This window comes from Neltuma alba, unplaced genomic scaffold, assembly GCF_004799145.2.
Source record: "Neltuma alba isolate B1F8T4 unplaced genomic scaffold, ASM479914v2 tig00001900_pilon, whole genome shotgun sequence".
NCBI classification, from domain to species: Eukaryota; Viridiplantae; Streptophyta; class Magnoliopsida; order Fabales; family Fabaceae; genus Neltuma; species Neltuma alba.
Window position 1 is genome coordinate 104,545 of NW_021632662.1, and position 19,756 is coordinate 124,300.

The following is a 19,756-nucleotide window of genomic DNA, read 5'->3' on the forward strand; positions in this document are numbered from 1 at the left end:
GCTAATTCAACCTCTGATGCCGCCAATTTTAGCATATGGGAAAAAGGGGAAATTATTGGAGTTGGTGGATATGGGACTGTTTACGTTGCCTATAACAGGCATGAGTACACTGAAATTTTGATCTTATCATCTTAATATTAATTTCTTATTAAGAACAATGTGTTGGAAGCCTAGCTAATAAGCCGTAAACACTTGCTTGAAGCATATAAGCCATGTTGTGTTCATTTCTGACAGGGAAATCAAAACATTATGTGCAGTTAAGGAACTTAAAGACATTTTCAAACTTGAAAATGTAGAATCTATTAAAAAGGTACGTCTTATATATACTACTAAAATTTCCTTGTCGCACATATAATCCACCACAAGTGATGATTCTGTCATTGAAGAATCAGAAACTCAAAGCCAGAGCCCTAATTTCTAATGTGTGCAAATAGAATAAGAAAGTAAGAATAAATTCTGGAGTAGAGTTATAAACTGAACACTAATTGTAATTAAACTCTATACTCTTCTCATCATTTTTACTCTTAAAAACATGATATATACTTAAAGAAATCCAAATTAAATTCTCTTCCCATTACTTTTTCTATTAATTAATAAACATTGTAATTCCAAAGAATCCGAATTATGCCATTTATAGTTTCGAAATTCAACAGAACTGCAGTGATTATGATGTCATTGCAAGTTAATAAATCCTTCACCTATTTTAAAAAGTTAAAATACATATTTGGTCTTTTAACTTTATACAACTTCTGGCCTTAAGTATAAAACCTCATTTGTAAACTACAAACAATGCCTTATACTTAGGACTGGAGGTAGTATAAGGTTTGAAATTGATCTCTTAACTCTGAAAATGATACATTTGATCATTTAACCCTAAAATCATTAGGCTTAAATGATGTTTTTTGTAACAATCATGATTATTTTGAAAACTAAACTTATTTTGTTAGCACTAAGAATGTTTTATCAACATTTGAATTCTTAATATCATTGTTTTTTGTTAATAATTTTAGGGTTAAAGGACTAACTGTATTTTTTTGTTAAAAGTTAAGGGATTAAATGAAACCATCTATAAAGTTAAATGATTAAATGTATACTTTAGCAATTTTAAAAAGATGGAAAAAGAAAAATATGTCTATGATTGCAATAAATTTGCACGTTTCATTGTATCAATCATGACTAAAGTATATTTGTATTTTCAGGAAATCGAAATTCTCAGCCAACTGAAACATCCCAATATTGTGAAGTATTATGGCAATGAAATAGTAAGTACCCTCCTGATTTAAGCTGAGGATGAAGCTATATACACAATTAATGACTTGGTTTCATACATAATTAGGTTGGACACCACATTTCTCTATACATGGAATACATCCAACCAGGTTCATTGAAGAAATATATATCGAAAGGGGGTCTTTTATGTGAACCTTTAATTCAAAACTAGATAAAACTTGTAATGAGAGGAAAAATTATATTGTATTGATTGCACACTGCACAAGGCAGTAACTGTACATTATATAGACAAGACAAAACCCTAGAAAGAATAGAGATAGGCCACGTATACATTAGAAGAAATAAACTACAGTCAGTCACTTAGTAATTTCACTCTGGGCCTATTGGGCTTTGCTCTTGAGTAATGGCTGGGCTTATGTGTTATTCTATTTGTCTTAACATCCCCTCTCAAACTTGGGCTTGGAGATCTGGTGAGGCCAAGTTTGTCACAGAAGGCCCGAAATCTGGAATGGGAGAGCGCCTTGGTGAAAATATCCGCAATTTGCTCAGAGGAGGGAATATAGCGAACACACAGCTGATGATTCATTACCCGATCTCTGAGATAGTGCACATCCAATTCGATGTGTTTAGATCTTGCATGGAAGACAGGATTTGATGCTAAGGCGGCAGCACTCATATTATCACACCAGGCGATCGGAGTTCGATTCAATCGGGCACCAAGTTCTTTGATCAAGGATTGAATCCAGGCAAGCTCGGTGGCGAGATTTGCAAGTGACCGATATTCGGATTCGGCACTCGACCGAGACACAACGTTTTGTTTCTTCGCAGACCAAGAGATAAGAGAGTCACCGAGATAAACACAGTAGCCTCCTATTGAGCGACGATCGTCAGGGCAAACAGCCCAATCGGCATCAGAAAATCCTTGGAGAGTAAGATGAGTACTCGGCCGAATATGCAGAGCAAAATCCGAGGTGCCTTTTAGATAGCGGAAGATCCGTTTAAGCGCCTGCCAGTGAGTGTCCGTTGGAGAGGTAAGGAATTGACTGAGTTTATTTACAGCAAACATGATGTCTGGTCGTGTATTGATGAGATACTGTAAGGCTCCAATAGCTTGTCTGTAGGGAGTCGGATTTTTCAGGGGAACTCCATCATGCTTTGAGTAGTGTTTATTAACAATCATAGGTGTTGGCACTGATGAGGAATTTCCCATTCCAAATCTGTGAAGCAGATCGAAAATATATTTTTCTTGCTTAAGATACAAGCCGGTGTCATCTCTGTACGCCTCTACTCCAAGGAAATAGTGCAGATTACCCAGATCCTTAAGTGCAAATTGATCATTTAGGCGTTGAATGAACATAACGAGAGTTTTTGAGGAATTTCCCGTAATGATTATGTCATCAACATAAATTAGGACAAAAAGGCAGAACTCCTTGCTCTTGAAAAAGAATAGTGATGTGTCACATTTGGAATGTGTAAAACCCCAATTCAACAGTACTGACTTTAAATTCTCAAACCAGGCTCTGGGAGCTTGTCTTAGACCATAGAGAGCCTTCCTCAAAAGACAGACATGATTTGGAAATTTACTGGATTCAAAGCCTATAGGTTGCCTCATATAGACTTGTTCTTGCAATTCTCCATTAAGAAAGGCATTATTTATGTCTAACTGTCTAATAGGCCACCCAAAAGTAACAGCAAGAGAGAGTACAAACCTCAGAGTGGAAGCCTTCAACACTGGACTGAAAGTCTCATCAAAATCGATTCCTGGGCTTTGTTGAAAACCCTTAGCTACTAGCCGAGCTTTAGGTCTAAACACAGTTCCATCTGCATTAGACTTTAGTTTGAAGACCCATTTAGAGTCAATAAGCTTCATATGTTTGAAATGAGGAACAAGGACCCAAGTTTCATTCCTGACAAGAGCATTAAACTCCTCAGCCATAGCCCTTCTCCAATTTTCTGAATTCAAGGCTTCTTTGACAGTAGACGGTTCTTTTAGAGTCGAATCTGCAATAGCTACACCAACATATGGTTGTTTTGGTTTATGAATTCCAGCTCTGCTTCTTGTCACCATGTGATGTTGAGTCGGAATTAGTTCATTTCCAGCTGACTGAGGGCTAGCTTCTTCATTGCTTGACTCTTCTGCTTGTTCTGTGTTCTGTCCTGTTGAATGCTGACTTTCATGTAACCCATTTTCTCTCTGATTTTGAGTAGAGGACTGACTCAGTATTTGTTCTGCAACTGCAGGTTCAGAGGAAGGCAAATCATCTGATGAGGAGTGTGCTGTGATTTGAGGAGTGGCGGCTTCACCAATATTGTGATCAGTTGGACAAGTCTTAAAGGCAGACAAGAGAGGTTGAAAGAAGGCCTTAGGATGCATAGATTCCTCAGGTATTTTCCTTTTGTTGATGAAGCCTGTTGAAAAAGGAAAATCACACTCATTAAATACAACATGTCTAGAAATATACACTCTTCCTGTTGGACTCAAACATTTATATCCTTTGTGAGAGTTGCTGTAGCCAATAAACACACACTTTACAGACTGAAATTGTAGTTTATGCTCATTGTATGGTCTTAGACATGGAAAGCAAGCTGAACCAAAAACCTTTAGTGAGTTGTAATCTGGATGTCTGCCTAGGAGACGGAAATGGGGTGAAATTCCTCCCAAAACCGGAGTAGGTAGTTTATTAATAAGTTGAGCTGCTGTATGAAAGGCTTCCCACCAGTAAAACAAAGGCATTTTAGCTTGTGCTAGAAGTGTAAGACCCATTTCTACAATATGCCTATGTTTCCTTTCAGCTCTGCCATTTTGGGCTGATGTATGAGGACAGGAATGTCTGAAAACAATTCCATTTTCACTCAACAACTTACTAAAGCTTCTGTATTCTCCTCCCCAGTCACTTTGGATAATTTTGATCTTATTATCAAATTGCCTTTCAGCTTGAGTTTTAAACTGAACAAACATGGGCAGTGCCTCATCTTTAGTTTTTAGAGGGTAGATCCAAGAGAACCTACTGTAATCATCAAGAAACAGAATATAATACCGAAAACCATTCATTGAGGTTATTGGAGAGGGACCCCAAAGGTCCGTGTGGATTAATTCTAGTGGTTTTGAGGCTCTAGAAGCAGACACCTTGAAGGGAAGAGAGTGTAACTTTCCATACTTGCAAGATTCACAGAAAACAGACTCATTTTCATTGATAGGAGTCATTTGCAGATTACATTCTCTAATTAGCCGATTCAATATTCTATTGCTTGGGTGTCCAAGCCTACAATGCCAAAAAGTCCTACTAGAATAGCTAGATTTAGTTGCTGGAGCACTAGCTTCTTCTTCTGCAACAAAAACTACTTCAGTTTCACCATTCTGTCCTTGCTTACTGATTCGAAACATACCACCATTACTTGGTCTTCCCTCCAGTATTGTTTCCCCTGTGTCCTGATTCTTCACAAAAACACCACTGGTATTAAAGATCACATCAGCATCATTATCATAAGCCATTTTATAAACACTCAGCAAGTTTTTCTTGATCTTTGGGGTATACAGAATGTTTTTCAACTCAACTTTTCTTTTAGTACCATTATGAATGATGGATGAGCCAACTCTTTCAACTCCTAGCTTAAATCCATCACCAACAATCACATTCATCTTACCATTAGGTGTAGTCGGATTGTCCAGCTTGCTGAGATCGTTTGTCACATGACTTGTTGCTCCACTATCCAAGTACCAACCATCATCATTTACAGTCTCGGGTGTTGCCCAATATGCACTATCAAGTTCAGTATAGTCATTTCTGTCTTTGTTCTGTTTGCTACCTGGACCATGAAAAGAACGGTCATATCTATAAAAGCAATGTTCAACAACATGACCAACCTTGTTACAAAGCTGGCATTTTATAACATCAGTATCATTGTTGTTGTTGTAGCTGTTATAACGTCCTCCTCTTCCAAATCTTCCTCTACCACGTCTGCCACGGTTTCCTCTTCCTCCTCTCCAATTGTTTCTGGAAGAAGAACCACCATCAGATCTGGCATAGTTAGCAAAGTTGTTGCTGAGTGACAGTTGAGCAAGCTGATTGAGTTGCTCCAGCCGGCTTTCAAAGGTGAACAAAGAAGTCTGAAGATCAATCCAGCTCAGTTCTTCAGCTTGATTGGATAGTTGAACCACTATGGGGTTGTAATCTGCATCTAAGCCAGCCAACGCTTGAATAATCAAGTCAGGAAGAGGAAAGGGACTTCCAGCCAGGGTAAGTTGCTCTCCAATGCCTTTTATTTTCGCCAAATACTCTCCCATTTTCATGGTTCCCTTTCTGGTTCTTTGTAGCTCAGCACGCAGCATAAGAAGGCGTGATTTCGTCTGAGCACCAGCTAGTTGTTTCGCTGCTCTCCACAAGCCAGCAGAGGTGGATACATTGGTCATTTCTGAAGATATCTCCAGAGTCATGGTGTTCAGCAACCATCCAAACAGCAACTGATCTGCAGCTTCCCAATCTTCAAAGTCGGGATTCAGCCTGGAGGAGTCATTCTCTTTGATAAACTGAGGAGGGCAAGGTTTGGTGCTGTTGATAAAACCTTCAAGTTTGTGCCCTTTGATAATGGGCAAAACGTGAGTCAGCCAGATGGAGTAGTTGGTTCTGTCCAACTTGACAGAACATGTCTGAGAGAGTGTATTGCTCTTCTCAGTCAACCTGGCAAGAGCTGTGGCCGAACTCAGTGAGCTGTTGCCTCCATTGCTTCCGGTGCTCTGTAATCCTGGGTTTTCAGTGTGAGAGGTTTGTTCTGCCATGGCGGCTAGCCTAGGGCTCTGATACCAAGATAAAACTTGTAATGAGAGGAAAAATTATATTGTATTGATTGCACACTGCACAAGGCAGTAACTGTACATTATATAGACAAGACAAAACCCTAGAAAGAATAGAGATAGGCCACGTATACATTAGAAGAAATAAACTACAGTCAGTCACTTAGTAATTTCACTCTGGGCCTATTGGGCTTTGCTCTTGAGTAATGGCTGGGCTTATGTGTTATTCTATTTGTCTTAACAAAACTTCACTGCACAAATTCTCTCTGGGTTGGTTTACCTGCATAGCAAAAGAGTTGTTCACAGGTATTTTTCAAACGTGTATGGAATATCGCGTGAGTTCTGGACATTGTGACACACATATCTTGTAGGATAGTTAATTTTTTAACTCATGTTTCAAAATCACACTGAAATAGGGTTGTCAAAATGATAAGTATATGTTGGGATTTTCGTCTTAAGTAATTTTTTTCCCCAGGACAAAAGCACTGACGCACATTTCTTCTAATGCAAACAGAGGAGAATTTGAGGAAGGTTCACAAAAACATGGAGGAAGAGATAGGGAAAACAGAAGAGTAATGATGGGGAATAGGATGGACAAAACTAAAGAGGGGGAATAGACAGAGAAATGAAGGGAGAGGTAAGACCAAAAGGAGGGGAAATAAGAGGAACTTGAGGAGGATAGAGGATGGCTAAACTATAGCAAAATCTATTTTCATTACCATCCAAGTCTATCCTAATACAGAAGGCGCACACATATTTATAGGTTGAGGTTTTCAATTCTCTTGAAGGAAACATCTGCTTGCTCTATCTTTTCCTTCCTATGAATTAGTCACCCACTTGCCTTGCCATCATTACAAAAGAAACCTACTTGCAACGCAGTTACTAAATAAAGGAAAACCAGAAAGTAATAGAATACAAAAGTACGACATATTTCCCTCTATAGGAGGTTTCTTCAAAATATGTATCATTCTTATATTCTATAACCCTCTCTCATTCTTTCTTTATTGTCATGTATGATTATACAGGGACATAAAGCCAGACAATCTGCTTGTCGATTCTAACAACATAGTAAAGCTGGTTGACTTTGGTTTGGCTAAGAATGTAAGTTCTTGATTATCTTGTACAGCATGCATTCACATGACAAAATCGAGGCCATTGATTTTTGAACTCGAGACATAATTTCTCAAGTGATTATTTAAGATGGTGATTCATGTTTAGGATCGAGTATGCGTGTCCCACACGGTACTGATGGTTATTTGTGGCCTTTCCAATACCCTTGGACTTGATATGATAGTCCCAAGAGTCAGCAATAACTTAATTGGCTTTTCTGTATTGAATAGTTAGCAGAATCTGTGGGCAAGCACTCCGTGTTGGGAACTCTACATTACGCAGCCCCTGAGGTGTATATTTACATATTCTTCATTATGCGTCAAAAATTATTTTTCAATTAAATCTGGTTCTCATACATACAGGTTCTTAAAAAAATAGAATATAAGAGCTCGCTTGAAGCTTATGCTGCTGATATATGGAGTTTGGGCTGCGTTATAATTGAAATGTTCTCAGGAAAGCATCCTTGGTCTGGTTTTGAACCGGTAAACACTTTTACACTTCGACATATATAGATCTAACATTGCATTAGATAATATGACTTCTTAATTTGCATATAAATATCAAAGAATTTAAGTCTCTTATTTTCTGCTATAAAAATTTCTTTAAACAAGTGAAGCAACAAGCATAACACATCTAATGCGTACTCAAAGGAATAGCTAATCCTTACGTCTGGCATTAATGAAATAGTGCCTTGGTTAAATGCAAGGACAAGGGAGAAATTATGGTATACTTTTTGAACAAAATAATTGTGGAATTATATGAGACATTGTATCCCATATATGGAGCTTCCATTTATGAGTCAATTAAATATTTGACTAAAACAAATTCATTTACTAAGCAGCAACAGGCTTTCTATAGAGTTTGTCTTAACGAGGAACATCCGGACATACCAGAAGAGTTATGCCAAGATGGTAAAGATTTTCTCCAACTCTGCTTCAGAAGAACTCCAGCCGAGCGGCCATCTGCTGCAGCATTACTAGAACATCCCTTTGTAAAAGCGCAGACAACTTAGCCTCCCCACGGAAGAAAGTACAATGACTGATGATGTACGTTGAGGGTATTGGGATTTTAGTATGATATAAATAGCTAAGGTCTTAATTTATATAACAAGGGTGATCTCTTCACTTGTTTTGTGCATTGGACCATTACTCGCAAAGAAAGATAAATGATATTGCGTGTTTAACACTGTAGATATAAAAGAGAGGAATCTAGATTTTTTTTTTTCAAAAAAAGAATATTGGGCAGTGAAAGTCTCCAAGTTGTAGATCAAAAAGAAAAATACTTAAATCAAGTTCATAATATTTATTATGTTAAGTTCTCCAATAATACATTGCCATATATCTTATTTTCTCATCTGTCGTTTTATAATTCAACAGTAATATTTTAAATATATGATATATGGTCTTATGTGGTTGGAAAACTTGATTTAATGGATATACGGAATTTGACATAAGTATTGTTTGATCAAAAAATATTAATAGTTAAGTATTATAGTTTGCAACTTCAACTCTCATATTTACAACCTTTTGAATTACGACTATTATTTATAACTTATTTTTTGACAAAATTTTTTAGACACCTTAACCTTTGGAGTTCTGCGACGTAATTGTCATCCCTCCAAAATATTAGTCACAAGGAACAGAGACAAAAGAAAATGCGTCCAGCTTGGGAGTCCAAAGAGTAGGCTATTGTGCATCTGGTAGTTTTAAAAAAATCACAATTTTAGCATTCTATTCGCTTAATATAAGAGCTAATTTGATTTTCAATTTGATCTTAAATATTTTCAATTTAATGTAGGTTTTCTTGAACCATCTCTTTGTTTTACCAAGTGATATTAGTTTTACAGTGGCTTTATAAGTTGTAAAGATATGATTTTAGTTATTTTTAGTATTTTAACTCTATACATAATTTTTTATATATAAAAATGCTTCAATTTTTAGGACTTGACTTTTCAAAGATATATCTTTTCGTTTAAAGTAACGAAAACAAACAAGGTGGACCCTACCCCCAGCAGGAGGGTGGGGATAGACGTGGATGGTTGAAGGAATCAGCAGGGGCTGGCTGCATGTGGCGGTCTTTTACATTAGTCAAGAGGAACAGAGAGACAAAGTAGCCAGTCCAAAGACGGCTGTTGTGGACTTGACCATTTTGCTAAGACCATTTTGGCACAATATATACGCGCTTATACTGCTACTAGTCTGCTACTATTGCTACTACTGAAGTTTGTCTTTAACTTTTGCATCGGCAACCAAATTTCTTCAACTTAATGTCTTGGATTTAATAGAGCAGAGGTAACCAGTAGAATGATGAGGGAATTATATGCTTTTAGATGCGAAAGGAAGGTTTTTGGCGAAGAGGGCTTCAGGATTAATGTTCCCATGGTTTTGTTTCGTGTGTTGGAAGAAGTTGCGATCCCCTTTGATTTTGATTTACGGTTACGAAAATTTAAACAAATCATTATAATTTGTTTAATTGAATTCTTATTATAATATACACTCATGATTTCTTAATTTGTAACAGAAATGACATTAGAAACTAATAATGCCGCTCTAATTAGCATATATACTTGGATTATTTTTGCTACATGGATTTAAATAAAATAAAAATTATTATCTGTTACACCTCATGTAATTATATTCATATACACAATAAAATACTTTATTTAAAAGTCCATATGTATTTCTAACACTTCAAACAGGTCATGATTTCAAAATATTTTTTTGACATAACAAAATAAATTATCGAAGTCTTAATCATGGCAGATAAAAATACAACATAGCATGTGTTCGAGGAGTACAAAAGCCTTCACGGTTTACTCCATCGGTGCCTTCCTTTGATTCCTACTAAATCTTTCACCTGAAAATTTTAATATAAGGAATGAGATCAAACGTCTCATTAACTACTGAAATTCTAATTAACCTATACAAGCAAACTATATATGATAAATAAAAATCCATTTATATGTATATATATATATTTATGTATGAAAATCATGAATTTTACACATTCAACTCAAGTTTGTTTTTAAATTCAACAACATACTAATATCATTTTTTCAATATATCCAAAAATAATGCAATATGCAGCCTCTATATCACCGTCCACCCTTATACCACTGACTGAAGCCATAGGCTAACACATGGTCCAATAGGAACTAATTCATTTTACTGAATTATTCCAAGCTCACTGATACTGGAGATATATTTGGTTAAAGATATAGAGCTCAAGTTCGGACTATGGCTTTCCTCCTTTGCAGATAAAAAAAAGAGGCGTCACATGTCCCACAACTCCAATAAATTCCCGGCCAAAGGAAAACATGAAAGAATGGGCCTTGATAAGTACCATCCACTGTGCACCAAGTGATAGCATACGACATGGTAATTTATATCCATACAAATTTCCTTCTATCTTTAGCCCAACAATAGAAATGTCATATTCAAATAATGTTACATCAGAAATATGTCATCAAATTTATTAAAATAAGATAGCAATAAAATTTTTATACCATTTAACAGCAACTCATGATAATTCCATAGCTATCAATATATTTAAATATTGGTCATAATTAATAGCAATATATCTTAAAGTCAAGTAACATATTAAAACATTTATTTGAAAAATCATAATATTATATTTCAGTATGATATAAAAATTAGTAAATCAACAATATAATCATATACAATTTACATGTATATGAAAGAATTTTTAGAGTCTACAAAGTTGCATATAGATATTAATATAAAACTTAAAACTACTCTAAAATTTTAAGAATACCCTCTAAACTAAAATTACAAAAATATATTAATTCTCACAAATCTAGCTATTTATAATAAAGATAATATTATTTTGAAAATATAATTTACATCAAACTATTTAAATTTAATAACTTAAGCAAATATATTTTTATTACCAAAAATATAAATATTTCATATTAAAATCTCAATTATTTATTATAGTCTCATTTAAAATTTTTCTCAAACCAAACAACCCTTTTGAATTATAAATAAATTGCAACTTTATCTAATTTCGTAAAATTCTTAATTTATAATTTTTCAAACCTTCAAAAATTATTTCAAAAATATATCTTTAACCTATTCAATATTCAAACTGATTAAAATCTCAATAATTTATTAAATAACACAAATAAATTATTTAAATTAAATTTAATTGGTAAAAACATTTTATATGTTTTAAATAATAAATTTTTCAACTAAAATCTTAATTTGAAATTAGCAAAACAATCATTAAACAAATATTAACTAATTAAAATTTCTTAATAATATATCTTTAAATTTTCACGATCATATATTGTTAAAAGTCACTATTTACTCTATACTCAAACTTTAAAATTTTTTCTAAACATTATAATAAAACTAATAATATAAAACTCTAAATATATAAAAATATTCATAAAAAATATAAAAAGAAGTATATTTGTATACCTAAATGATCTCTAAATCTTATCTTCACCTTCAGACAGCGTGTACTTTTATTCTCTCTTGATTTTCCTCACTGCCTATTACTCTTTCTCTTCTGCTCTCTCTTCCTCTGCTTTGAAAATAACAACTGGGGTGAAGGTATTTAATATTCCCACGTTCAATCCCTTCCACCGCCCCCATCCATTTTTTCCACTTTCATCCGTTGCTTCCCTCGTTTTTTTTTTCTTCCGTCATTGACTACTCCTCCCCCAATTCTTCTTTCATTTATTACACTCCATTGTTTTCATCTCTATTCAAGGATTCCAAAAAGAAAATTCCGAGTGAAGTGAGAAACTGAGAATCATGAAAGTGAGATTTCCCTTTGCCGCGCTGTCCATTGTTGACTAGTAACGAGGAAGATGGTTGTTTTGGGTTTGAATAGAATCAGTGAATTGCTTATGAAACATGCCCATATATCTCAGCCATCATTATATTCAACGCACATGCAATTTCATCCATGGCTACACTACTGATAGATCTGGATCCACTTCTTCGTGAACGCTGGTTGAGATTACCACCTTCTTCTGAGACGCTGAGTTTTAAATATTCCTTCATGATCTTTATTATTTCTGAGGCATACCTATGTGTTTCTTTAGCGTCCAAGCTTGAAAGACTGGAGGCAACATATGAGCGGTTTCAGATGGTGAGAGTGCTTGCAGCAGCCTATATTTGGCGTTTGATGCAGTGTACAATGCTGGGGCAAAACAAAGTCCCTCCCCTCTATTACCTACGACGGGTTCTCCCATTCTATGACGTCCCCATTACTCTACTTTTTACCGCTGCTTTTTACTACGTCATCCCTGTAATTGCCAAATCCCCGACAGCTGATCACTTATTTCTGGTTGCATATCTTCTGCTCTTTATCATTATGGTTATGTGCGAGGTGTACGAGGTGCGCCATTTCCTCCCTTCTCTTAACAATCATTGTAGGGCCATGACAATCATATCCGTTAGCCGCTATTCACGCATACACTTGACTCCACAACAATGCATATGTTATACTTTGCTGATGAACATGCTTTCATGAACTTGTTCTGAAATATAATGGTTGCTTCAATGATCATGCAGCTGCAGAAACTGAAACAATATACAATGGTTCATCAACAGAATAATGATGCTGCTAATAATTCAGTCCCTTTTACCACCAACTGGCTGTGTCCTTTACATATTCAAGTTACTGAGCATTTTGCGGCCATCCTCCTGGCAGCGCTATGTTTTGATTTAGTGGTCCAGCTTGAAAGCCTGGACGGAATATCAGCAGCAGCGATGGTCATGGTCCAGTTGCCTCATGAAGTAAATCCGCTGAATATGCGGAGGAAATCCAAGGGCTCTTCCGTCTATTGGTCACGAGAAGCTGTCCTATGTTATAACCTCCCAATTAGTGCAGCTATTACGGTCTTTTACAGCATCGTCCGTACATTCCCCAAGACCTTAGTCCTTGTACCATCTATAAGGTTAATTCGTCTGGCCTTGACGCAATGCGAGACAGAAGATCCTACTGGGGCCGCAGAAGTTGGAGCTGATTCTTCTTTAAACACTGACTTCGTTCATCAGCAGAATTATGATGCTCCTCATTCAGTCTCTTCTACCTCAAATTTTATATGTGAAGATCCTATTGGGGGTAGTGGATTCGTATCTGTTCATGTTGCCCGCAGCAGGTGTGTATACAATTCTTGGATTAAATTCATATTTTTCATCTTATTTTCTTAATTTCTTAGCCAATAATTAATGAACTATGTAGACACTTGTGTGGTCATAGAAAGCATGTACTGTGTTTTCCTCAGAAATTGGGTTCTGATCGTCTTCTCCAAATTCAGAGTAAAGCAACGGTTTTTTTTTTTTAATTTGTAATAATACACATATCTCAGAGATGATCCAATCTCATTCATGGCTGCACAACTGGGGGACCGGCCTCTTCGTGAACGCGAGTTGAGATTATCAATGCCTGCTACTGCGAAGCTGGTTTCAAGTTTGGGCATTGTGATATCTTTTGCTCCAATGCTCCTGGTTGAAGGACCGGAGGGAATATTTAAGTCCCTGGAACTGTATCCCGAGCTCACAGGTTTTGCGGTAGTGCAACTTTCAAAATGTATGCACATAAGATGGGCGAAAGACACGAGACCTCACGGCTATTGCTCCAGAGAAGTTGAAGGACTTTATGGCATGACATACACTGTTGTTATTGTTTTGTCCATCGCCTTACGTTTGCATTCGAAATCCTTATTCGTTGCATACGGTCTGGTTTTGCATCTTCTGAATCTCATCGTTAACTCTCTCTACTTATATGTGTTCCCAAGAGAGGCAGTCCACGAAATCCAGGTGGGTCATTCCTTCCCTTTTCTTAACAAGTATCGTAGAGCCATGTCAACTATATGCGTTAGCTGCCTATATATTTCTTAATTATAACCAAAACATGAAATGTGTAAAGTGTAGAAACTCTCTTATTTCATCTCATTCCATCGACACAGTACATTGTAGAGTATTTACAGAACTTCTCAGGATACAGTAGCAGGACAAGCATTCTAATAACCGAATATTTTTGTCCTATATGGTTTTGCTGAGCTGTGCTTTGGTGAAGAGAAATTGTACTCTGGTTAATATATATTAATCCTTACGCTTTGACTTCATTGAGCTACACAATACTTAAGAGTTGATTCATAAACATACTTTACTGACGAACATGCATGCATTTATGAACTTGTTCTGAAATATAATGGTTGCTTCAATGATCAAGCAGGCCGCGGAACTGGAACAAAATATCAGCCCTGCCCAAGCCCCTTCTTTGAACACTGGGTTGTTTGATCAACAGAATTATGATGGTGCTCGTTCAATCTCTTCGACCACCTACCTTAGCCAGTGTGAAACAGAGGATCCTGCTGGGGCTGCAGAAGTTGGATCTGTTTCTTTAACCATTGATGAGTTGGTCGATCAACACAACTACGATGACCCTCAATCATTCTCTTCTCCCTCAAATTTTAGCCAAAGGCCGAAATGGGATCCTCCTACTGGGAATGGTGGATTCGTATCGGTTCATGTTGATCCTTCCAGGTATTTTTATCTTTTTTTTCTTAATCTCATCATTTCTTAGTCAATAATTAATGCATTATGTGGACAATTGCGCAGCCATCAATGTGTTTTCTTTTCCGTTCTTGACAGAGTCTCAAGTGCAGTAGAGGAAGAAGACGACGACGACGATGATGCCAATTCAACCTCTGATGCCGCCAATTTTAGTACATGGGTAAAAGGAGAAATTATTGGGGCTGGTGGATATGGGACTGTTTATGTTGCCTATAACAGGTATGAGTAAACTAAAATTTGGATCTTATCGTCTTACTTTAAATTTCTTAATGAGAAATATATGTTGGAAGCCTAGCTAGTTAGTAAGCAGTAAACACTTGCTCGAAGTATAAAAGCCATGTCGTCTTCTTCATTTCTGACAGGGAAATCAAAAAATTATGTGCAGTCAAGGAACTTAAAGATGTTTTCAAACTTGAAAATGGAGAATCTATAAGAAAGGTATGGCTTATACATATTACTAAAATTTCTTTGTCACACATAAGATCCTTTACAAGTGACGATTTTGTCATTGAAGAATCAGAAAGTCGAGCCAAAGCTTTAATTTCTAGTGTGTGAAAATATAATATAAAAAATTAAGAATAAATTATGGAGTAGAGTTATAAATTAAACATTTATTGTAATTAAACTCCGTATTCCTCTCATTATTTTTTCTCTTAAAAAACTTGATATCTTAAAAAGAATCCAAATTCTCTTCCTACTACTTTTTCTATTAATTAATAAACATTATAATACCAAAGGATCCGAATTATGCTATACATAATTTCTAAATTCAACCAGACTGCAGGGATTATGATGTCATTGCAAGTCAATAAACCCTTTAGCTAATTTAAAAGATGGAGAAAGAAAATTATTTGCCTATTATTGCAATAAATTTATTATACATTTCACTGCATCAAACATTGCTAAAATATATTTGTGTTTTCAGGAAATCAAAATTCTCAGCCAACTGGAACATCCCAATATTGTGAAATATTTTGGCAATGAAATAGTAAGTACTTTCCCGATTTATTAGCAGAGGAGGAAAGATATACACAATTAATTCATGACTTGGTTCATGCATAATTAGGCTGGACACCACATTTCTTTATACATGGAGTACATCAAACCAGGTTCACTAAAGAAATATATATCAGAACGAGGTATTTTATGTGAACCTTTAATTCAAAATTTCACTGCGCAAATTCTCTCCGGGTTGGTTTACCTGCATAGCAAAAGAATAATTCACAGGTATTTTTTATACTTGTATGGAATATTGTGTGATTTCTGGATATTATAACACATATACCCTGTAAGATAATTAATTTTTAACTCATGTTTCAAAATCACACTAAAAATAGGGTTGTCAAAATGATAAGTATATGTTGGGATGGTCTTAAGTAATTTATTTCGCCCAGGACAAAAACACTGACACACATTTCTTCTAATACAAATAGAGGAGGAAGTTGGGGGAGGTTCATAAAAACATAAGAGGAAGAGATAGGAAAAACAGAACAGTGATGATGGGGGATAGGAGAGACTAAACTAAAGAGGGGGATTCGACAGAGAAATGAAGGGAGCTAGAGATAAGATAAGAAGGAGGAGGAATAAGAAGAACTTAAGGAGGATAGAGAATAGCTAAACTATAGCAAAATCAATTTTCATTACCATCCAAGTCTATCCTAATAGGTACACACATATTTATAGGTTGAGGTTTCCAATTCTCTTGAAGAAACCAGCCGCTTGCTCCCCCCTTCCTTTCTATGAACTAATCACCCACTTGCTCTGCCATCATTACAAAAAGAAACCTACCTGTTAGCAATTTTAATACACCTAATGATTAAACAACCCACTTACTAAAGAAAGGAAAAATGGAAAGTAATAAAATATAAAAAAAAGATAGATTTTCTTCTGCAGAACGTTTCTTCAAAATATATATCATTCTTATATTCTATAACCCTCCCTCATTCTCTCCTTGTTTTCATGTGTATTATTGTATAGGGACATAAAGCCAGACAATCTGCTTGTCGATTCTAACAACATCTTAAAGCTCGTTGACTTTGGTTTGGCTAAGCATGTAAGTTCTTGGATATCATGTTCGACATGCACTCACATGACAAAATCGTGGCCACTGGTTTTTGAACATGTTTAGGATCGAGTATGTGTGACCTATAGTATTGGTGGTTATTTGTGGCCTTTCAAATACCCTTGGAATTGATATGATAGTCCCAACAGCCAACAATAACTCAATTGGCTTTTCTGTGTTGAATAGTTAGCAGAATCTGCGGGCACGCACTCCGTATTAGGAACTCCATATTATGCAGCCCCAGAGGTGTACACTTACATACTCTACATTATGCGTCACAAAGTATTTCTTAATAGACTTGTTTAATTGTTCATGCATACAGGTTCTTAAAAAAATAGAATACAAGAGCTCGCTTGAAGCTTATGCTGCTGATATATGGAGTTTGGGCTGCGTAATGATTGAAATGTTCTCAGGGAAGCATCCTTGGTCTGGTTTTGAACCGGTAAACACTTTTATACTTCATTATATATAGAGATAACATTGCATTAGATTATATGACTTCTTAATGTGCATATAAAAATCAAAGAATTTAAGGCTTTGTTATTTTATGCTATAAATATTTCTTAAACAAATGAAGCAATAAAATATTCTAATCAAAGAAAGTCTATCTGTTTTCGCTTTACCCAACACAAAAATAACACATCTAATCTTAGAGCAGTGTGACTATAAATAAAGCATATAATAATGTACTCAAAGAACTAGCTAATCTTTAGATCTGGCGTTAATGCAAGTGAGAAACTAGGGTATACTTTTGAAACAAAATAATTGTGGAATTATATGAGACATCGTATCACATATATGGGGCTTGCATTTATTAGTTAATTAAGTATTTCACTAAAACAAATTCATTAACTAAGCAGCAACAGGTGTTCTTTAGAGTTTGTCTTAAAGAGGAAAATCCGGACATACCAGAAGGATTATGCCAAGATGGTAAGGATTTTCTGGAACTCTGCTTCGCAAGAAATCCGGCCCAGCGGCCATCTGCTGCAGCATTACTAGAACATCCCTTTGTAAAAGCGCAAACAACCTAGCCAGCCGATGGAAGAAAGTTTCAATGATTGATGATGTCCGCTTAAGTCTCGTTTGATACGAAGTATTGAAAATATGGGATTGAAATTGAGATTGAGAAAATATATTAGAAGAATGCTTAGCATGGAAGATTGCTTGTTACTTGTAATTAGACAAATCTATATAGGTGAGATTGAGTAGATTTTCTCAATCCCAATCATAATTCTTATATTGCATTGTCAATGCTTCATACCAAATGAGATCTAAGGGTTATCTCTTCATTTGTTTTGTGCATAGGAGCATTGCTGGCAAAGAGGGATAAATGATATTGCATGTCTAACACTGTAGATATAGAAAAGAGGAATCTAGATTTTTTTTTTTAAAAAAAAAAGAATATTGGGCATTCCATTGTTTGGAAAATAATAGTTAAGTTTCAAAATTTAAATCTGATAACGGTCCGGTCTCAAGAAATTTTGATGAAAATTAAAGTACTATTGGTTTAAATAACTACCAAGTATGAAAGTCCAATTAAGTGGTAAATCAGAAATTATTAAGTATTATAGTTTGCAAGTTCAACTCTCACATTTAGAAGTTTTTGAATTATTATTTATAACTTATTTTTGAAAAAATTGTTTGGACACCTAAACCTTTGGAGTTCTGCTACATAGTTATCATCCTTCCAAAATATTAGCCACAGGGAACAGAGACAAAAGACGGCGAGTCCAGATCGGGAGTCCAAAGAGTTGGCGATTGTGAACCTGACAATTTTAAGAAGACGATTTTGGCAATTATTAGTTTTTTGTGGTTATTATATAAAACAGATATTGCTAAAGAATTATTCTTCTCAAAATAGCTTATCATTGCTCTGTTTTTACTGAATCCCAATTTCTTATCTTTAGAAATAGATGACGTGCCTTAACTGCTAATGTGTTCAGCACAATTAGTTATATTTCACAATATTTTTATATCCTATTTAATCAAATTACTTTACTAGTTTATAATACATTTTAAACAAACCACACATCGCATAGGGCTATAAATTAGTTAATTATATAGTACTACCTCTGGTTCTTAATGTAAGAGCTAGTTAACTAATTTGATTAAATTAAGAAAGTTCGTTAAGTTAGTTATTTGTAATAAATAGATGTTATCTTTTCTAAAATATCATTGCTAATCAAGTGTATTGACTAGAACTACCATTATTATAAAGACTGCCTTAGAAAAAAATAGATAAATATGAGAAACAAAGCTGATTGAGGTCTTATATTTATGATCAAAATAAAAGTCAAACGAGTTTTTATATTGAGGACTAGAGGTAGTAAGAAGTTAAGAACAACATGCACACACTATCGACTCTCCTAATACTTTGAGGGCATACTAATATTTATATATTTTTTTATTTATTAATCTTAAAAAAATTTCTCGTTGTGAAAATGATTTTTTCATTATATGTTGTCTGCGTGCCAAATAAGGCCACAGTTTAGTAACATATATAGTACTCTACGTCCAAATTCTCTTCATTTAGCTTTATTGGTGGTTCAATTAGATTTTTTATGTAAAAAGAGTTACATGTAATTATAATTTGATATAGTATGATATGAGATGACAATAATATTAAATAATCATCTTGATAACAAAATAAATTAGAAAAAAATTAATCTTTTGGTCCTTAGAGTTTTAAGTCATTTGTAGCTCAATCCTTAGACTTTAACTCGATACAGCTTAATCTTTATAGTTTTGACTTAGTTGTACTCAATTCCTAAAGTTTGATTCTATGCAATTCAATCCCGATAGTTTAGCCATTTATAAATTAGTCCCTACAATTTAGAACATAAAATTAGGAAAAATTAATATTTTAATCCCCAGAATATCATTCAATTTATAATCAGGTCCCATAATTTATATCCTTTCAATTAACTGCCTGCCTTTCAATCTGAGAATGGTGTTCCTTCTCACTATTTATAACTCTTTAAAATCCGTTAATTTTTTATGAGATGG

General features: G+C 35.0%; 1 protein-coding gene and 1 long non-coding RNA gene across 2 annotated transcripts; both read left to right on the forward strand.

Annotated features, from left to right (window-relative positions):
* Window positions 1-273: 273 nt before the first annotated feature.
* LOC114713718 (uncharacterized) lies at window positions 274-1,407 on the forward strand. The gene is made up of 3 exons (XR_003737376.1): window positions 274-310; window positions 1,200-1,262; window positions 1,337-1,407. It is a non-coding gene; the product is annotated as an uncharacterized LOC114713718 (long non-coding RNA).
* Window positions 1,408-12,067: 10,660 nt separating this feature from the next.
* On the forward strand, window positions 12,068-18,039 carry LOC114713676 (uncharacterized). The gene is made up of 11 exons (XM_028898351.1): window positions 12,068-12,502; window positions 12,679-13,268; window positions 13,479-13,929; window positions 14,348-14,658; window positions 14,767-14,907; window positions 15,051-15,126; window positions 15,614-15,676; window positions 15,755-15,915; window positions 16,666-16,741; window positions 17,073-17,192; window positions 17,611-18,039. Exons 1-11 carry the CDS (start codon window positions 12,068-12,070, stop codon window positions 17,779-17,781), a joined length of 2,595 nt encoding a protein of 864 aa, XP_028754184.1. The 3' UTR covers window positions 17,782-18,039.
* Window positions 18,040-19,756: the final 1,717 nt, after the last annotated feature.

Excerpts from the sequence above, each read along its gene's own strand:
- LOC114713676 (XM_028898351.1), top strand. The coding sequence starts at position 12,068 with ATGGCTACACTACTGATAGATCTGGATCCACTTCTTCGTGAACGCTGG. Across the intron at positions 13,930-14,347 it reads AGGCAGTCCACGAAATCCAG|GCCGCGGAACTGGAACAAAA; the intron begins GTGGGTCATTCC and ends ATGATCAAGCAG. Across the intron at positions 16,742-17,072 it reads ACTTTGGTTTGGCTAAGCAT|GTTCTTAAAAAAATAGAATA; the intron begins GTAAGTTCTTGG and ends TCATGCATACAG.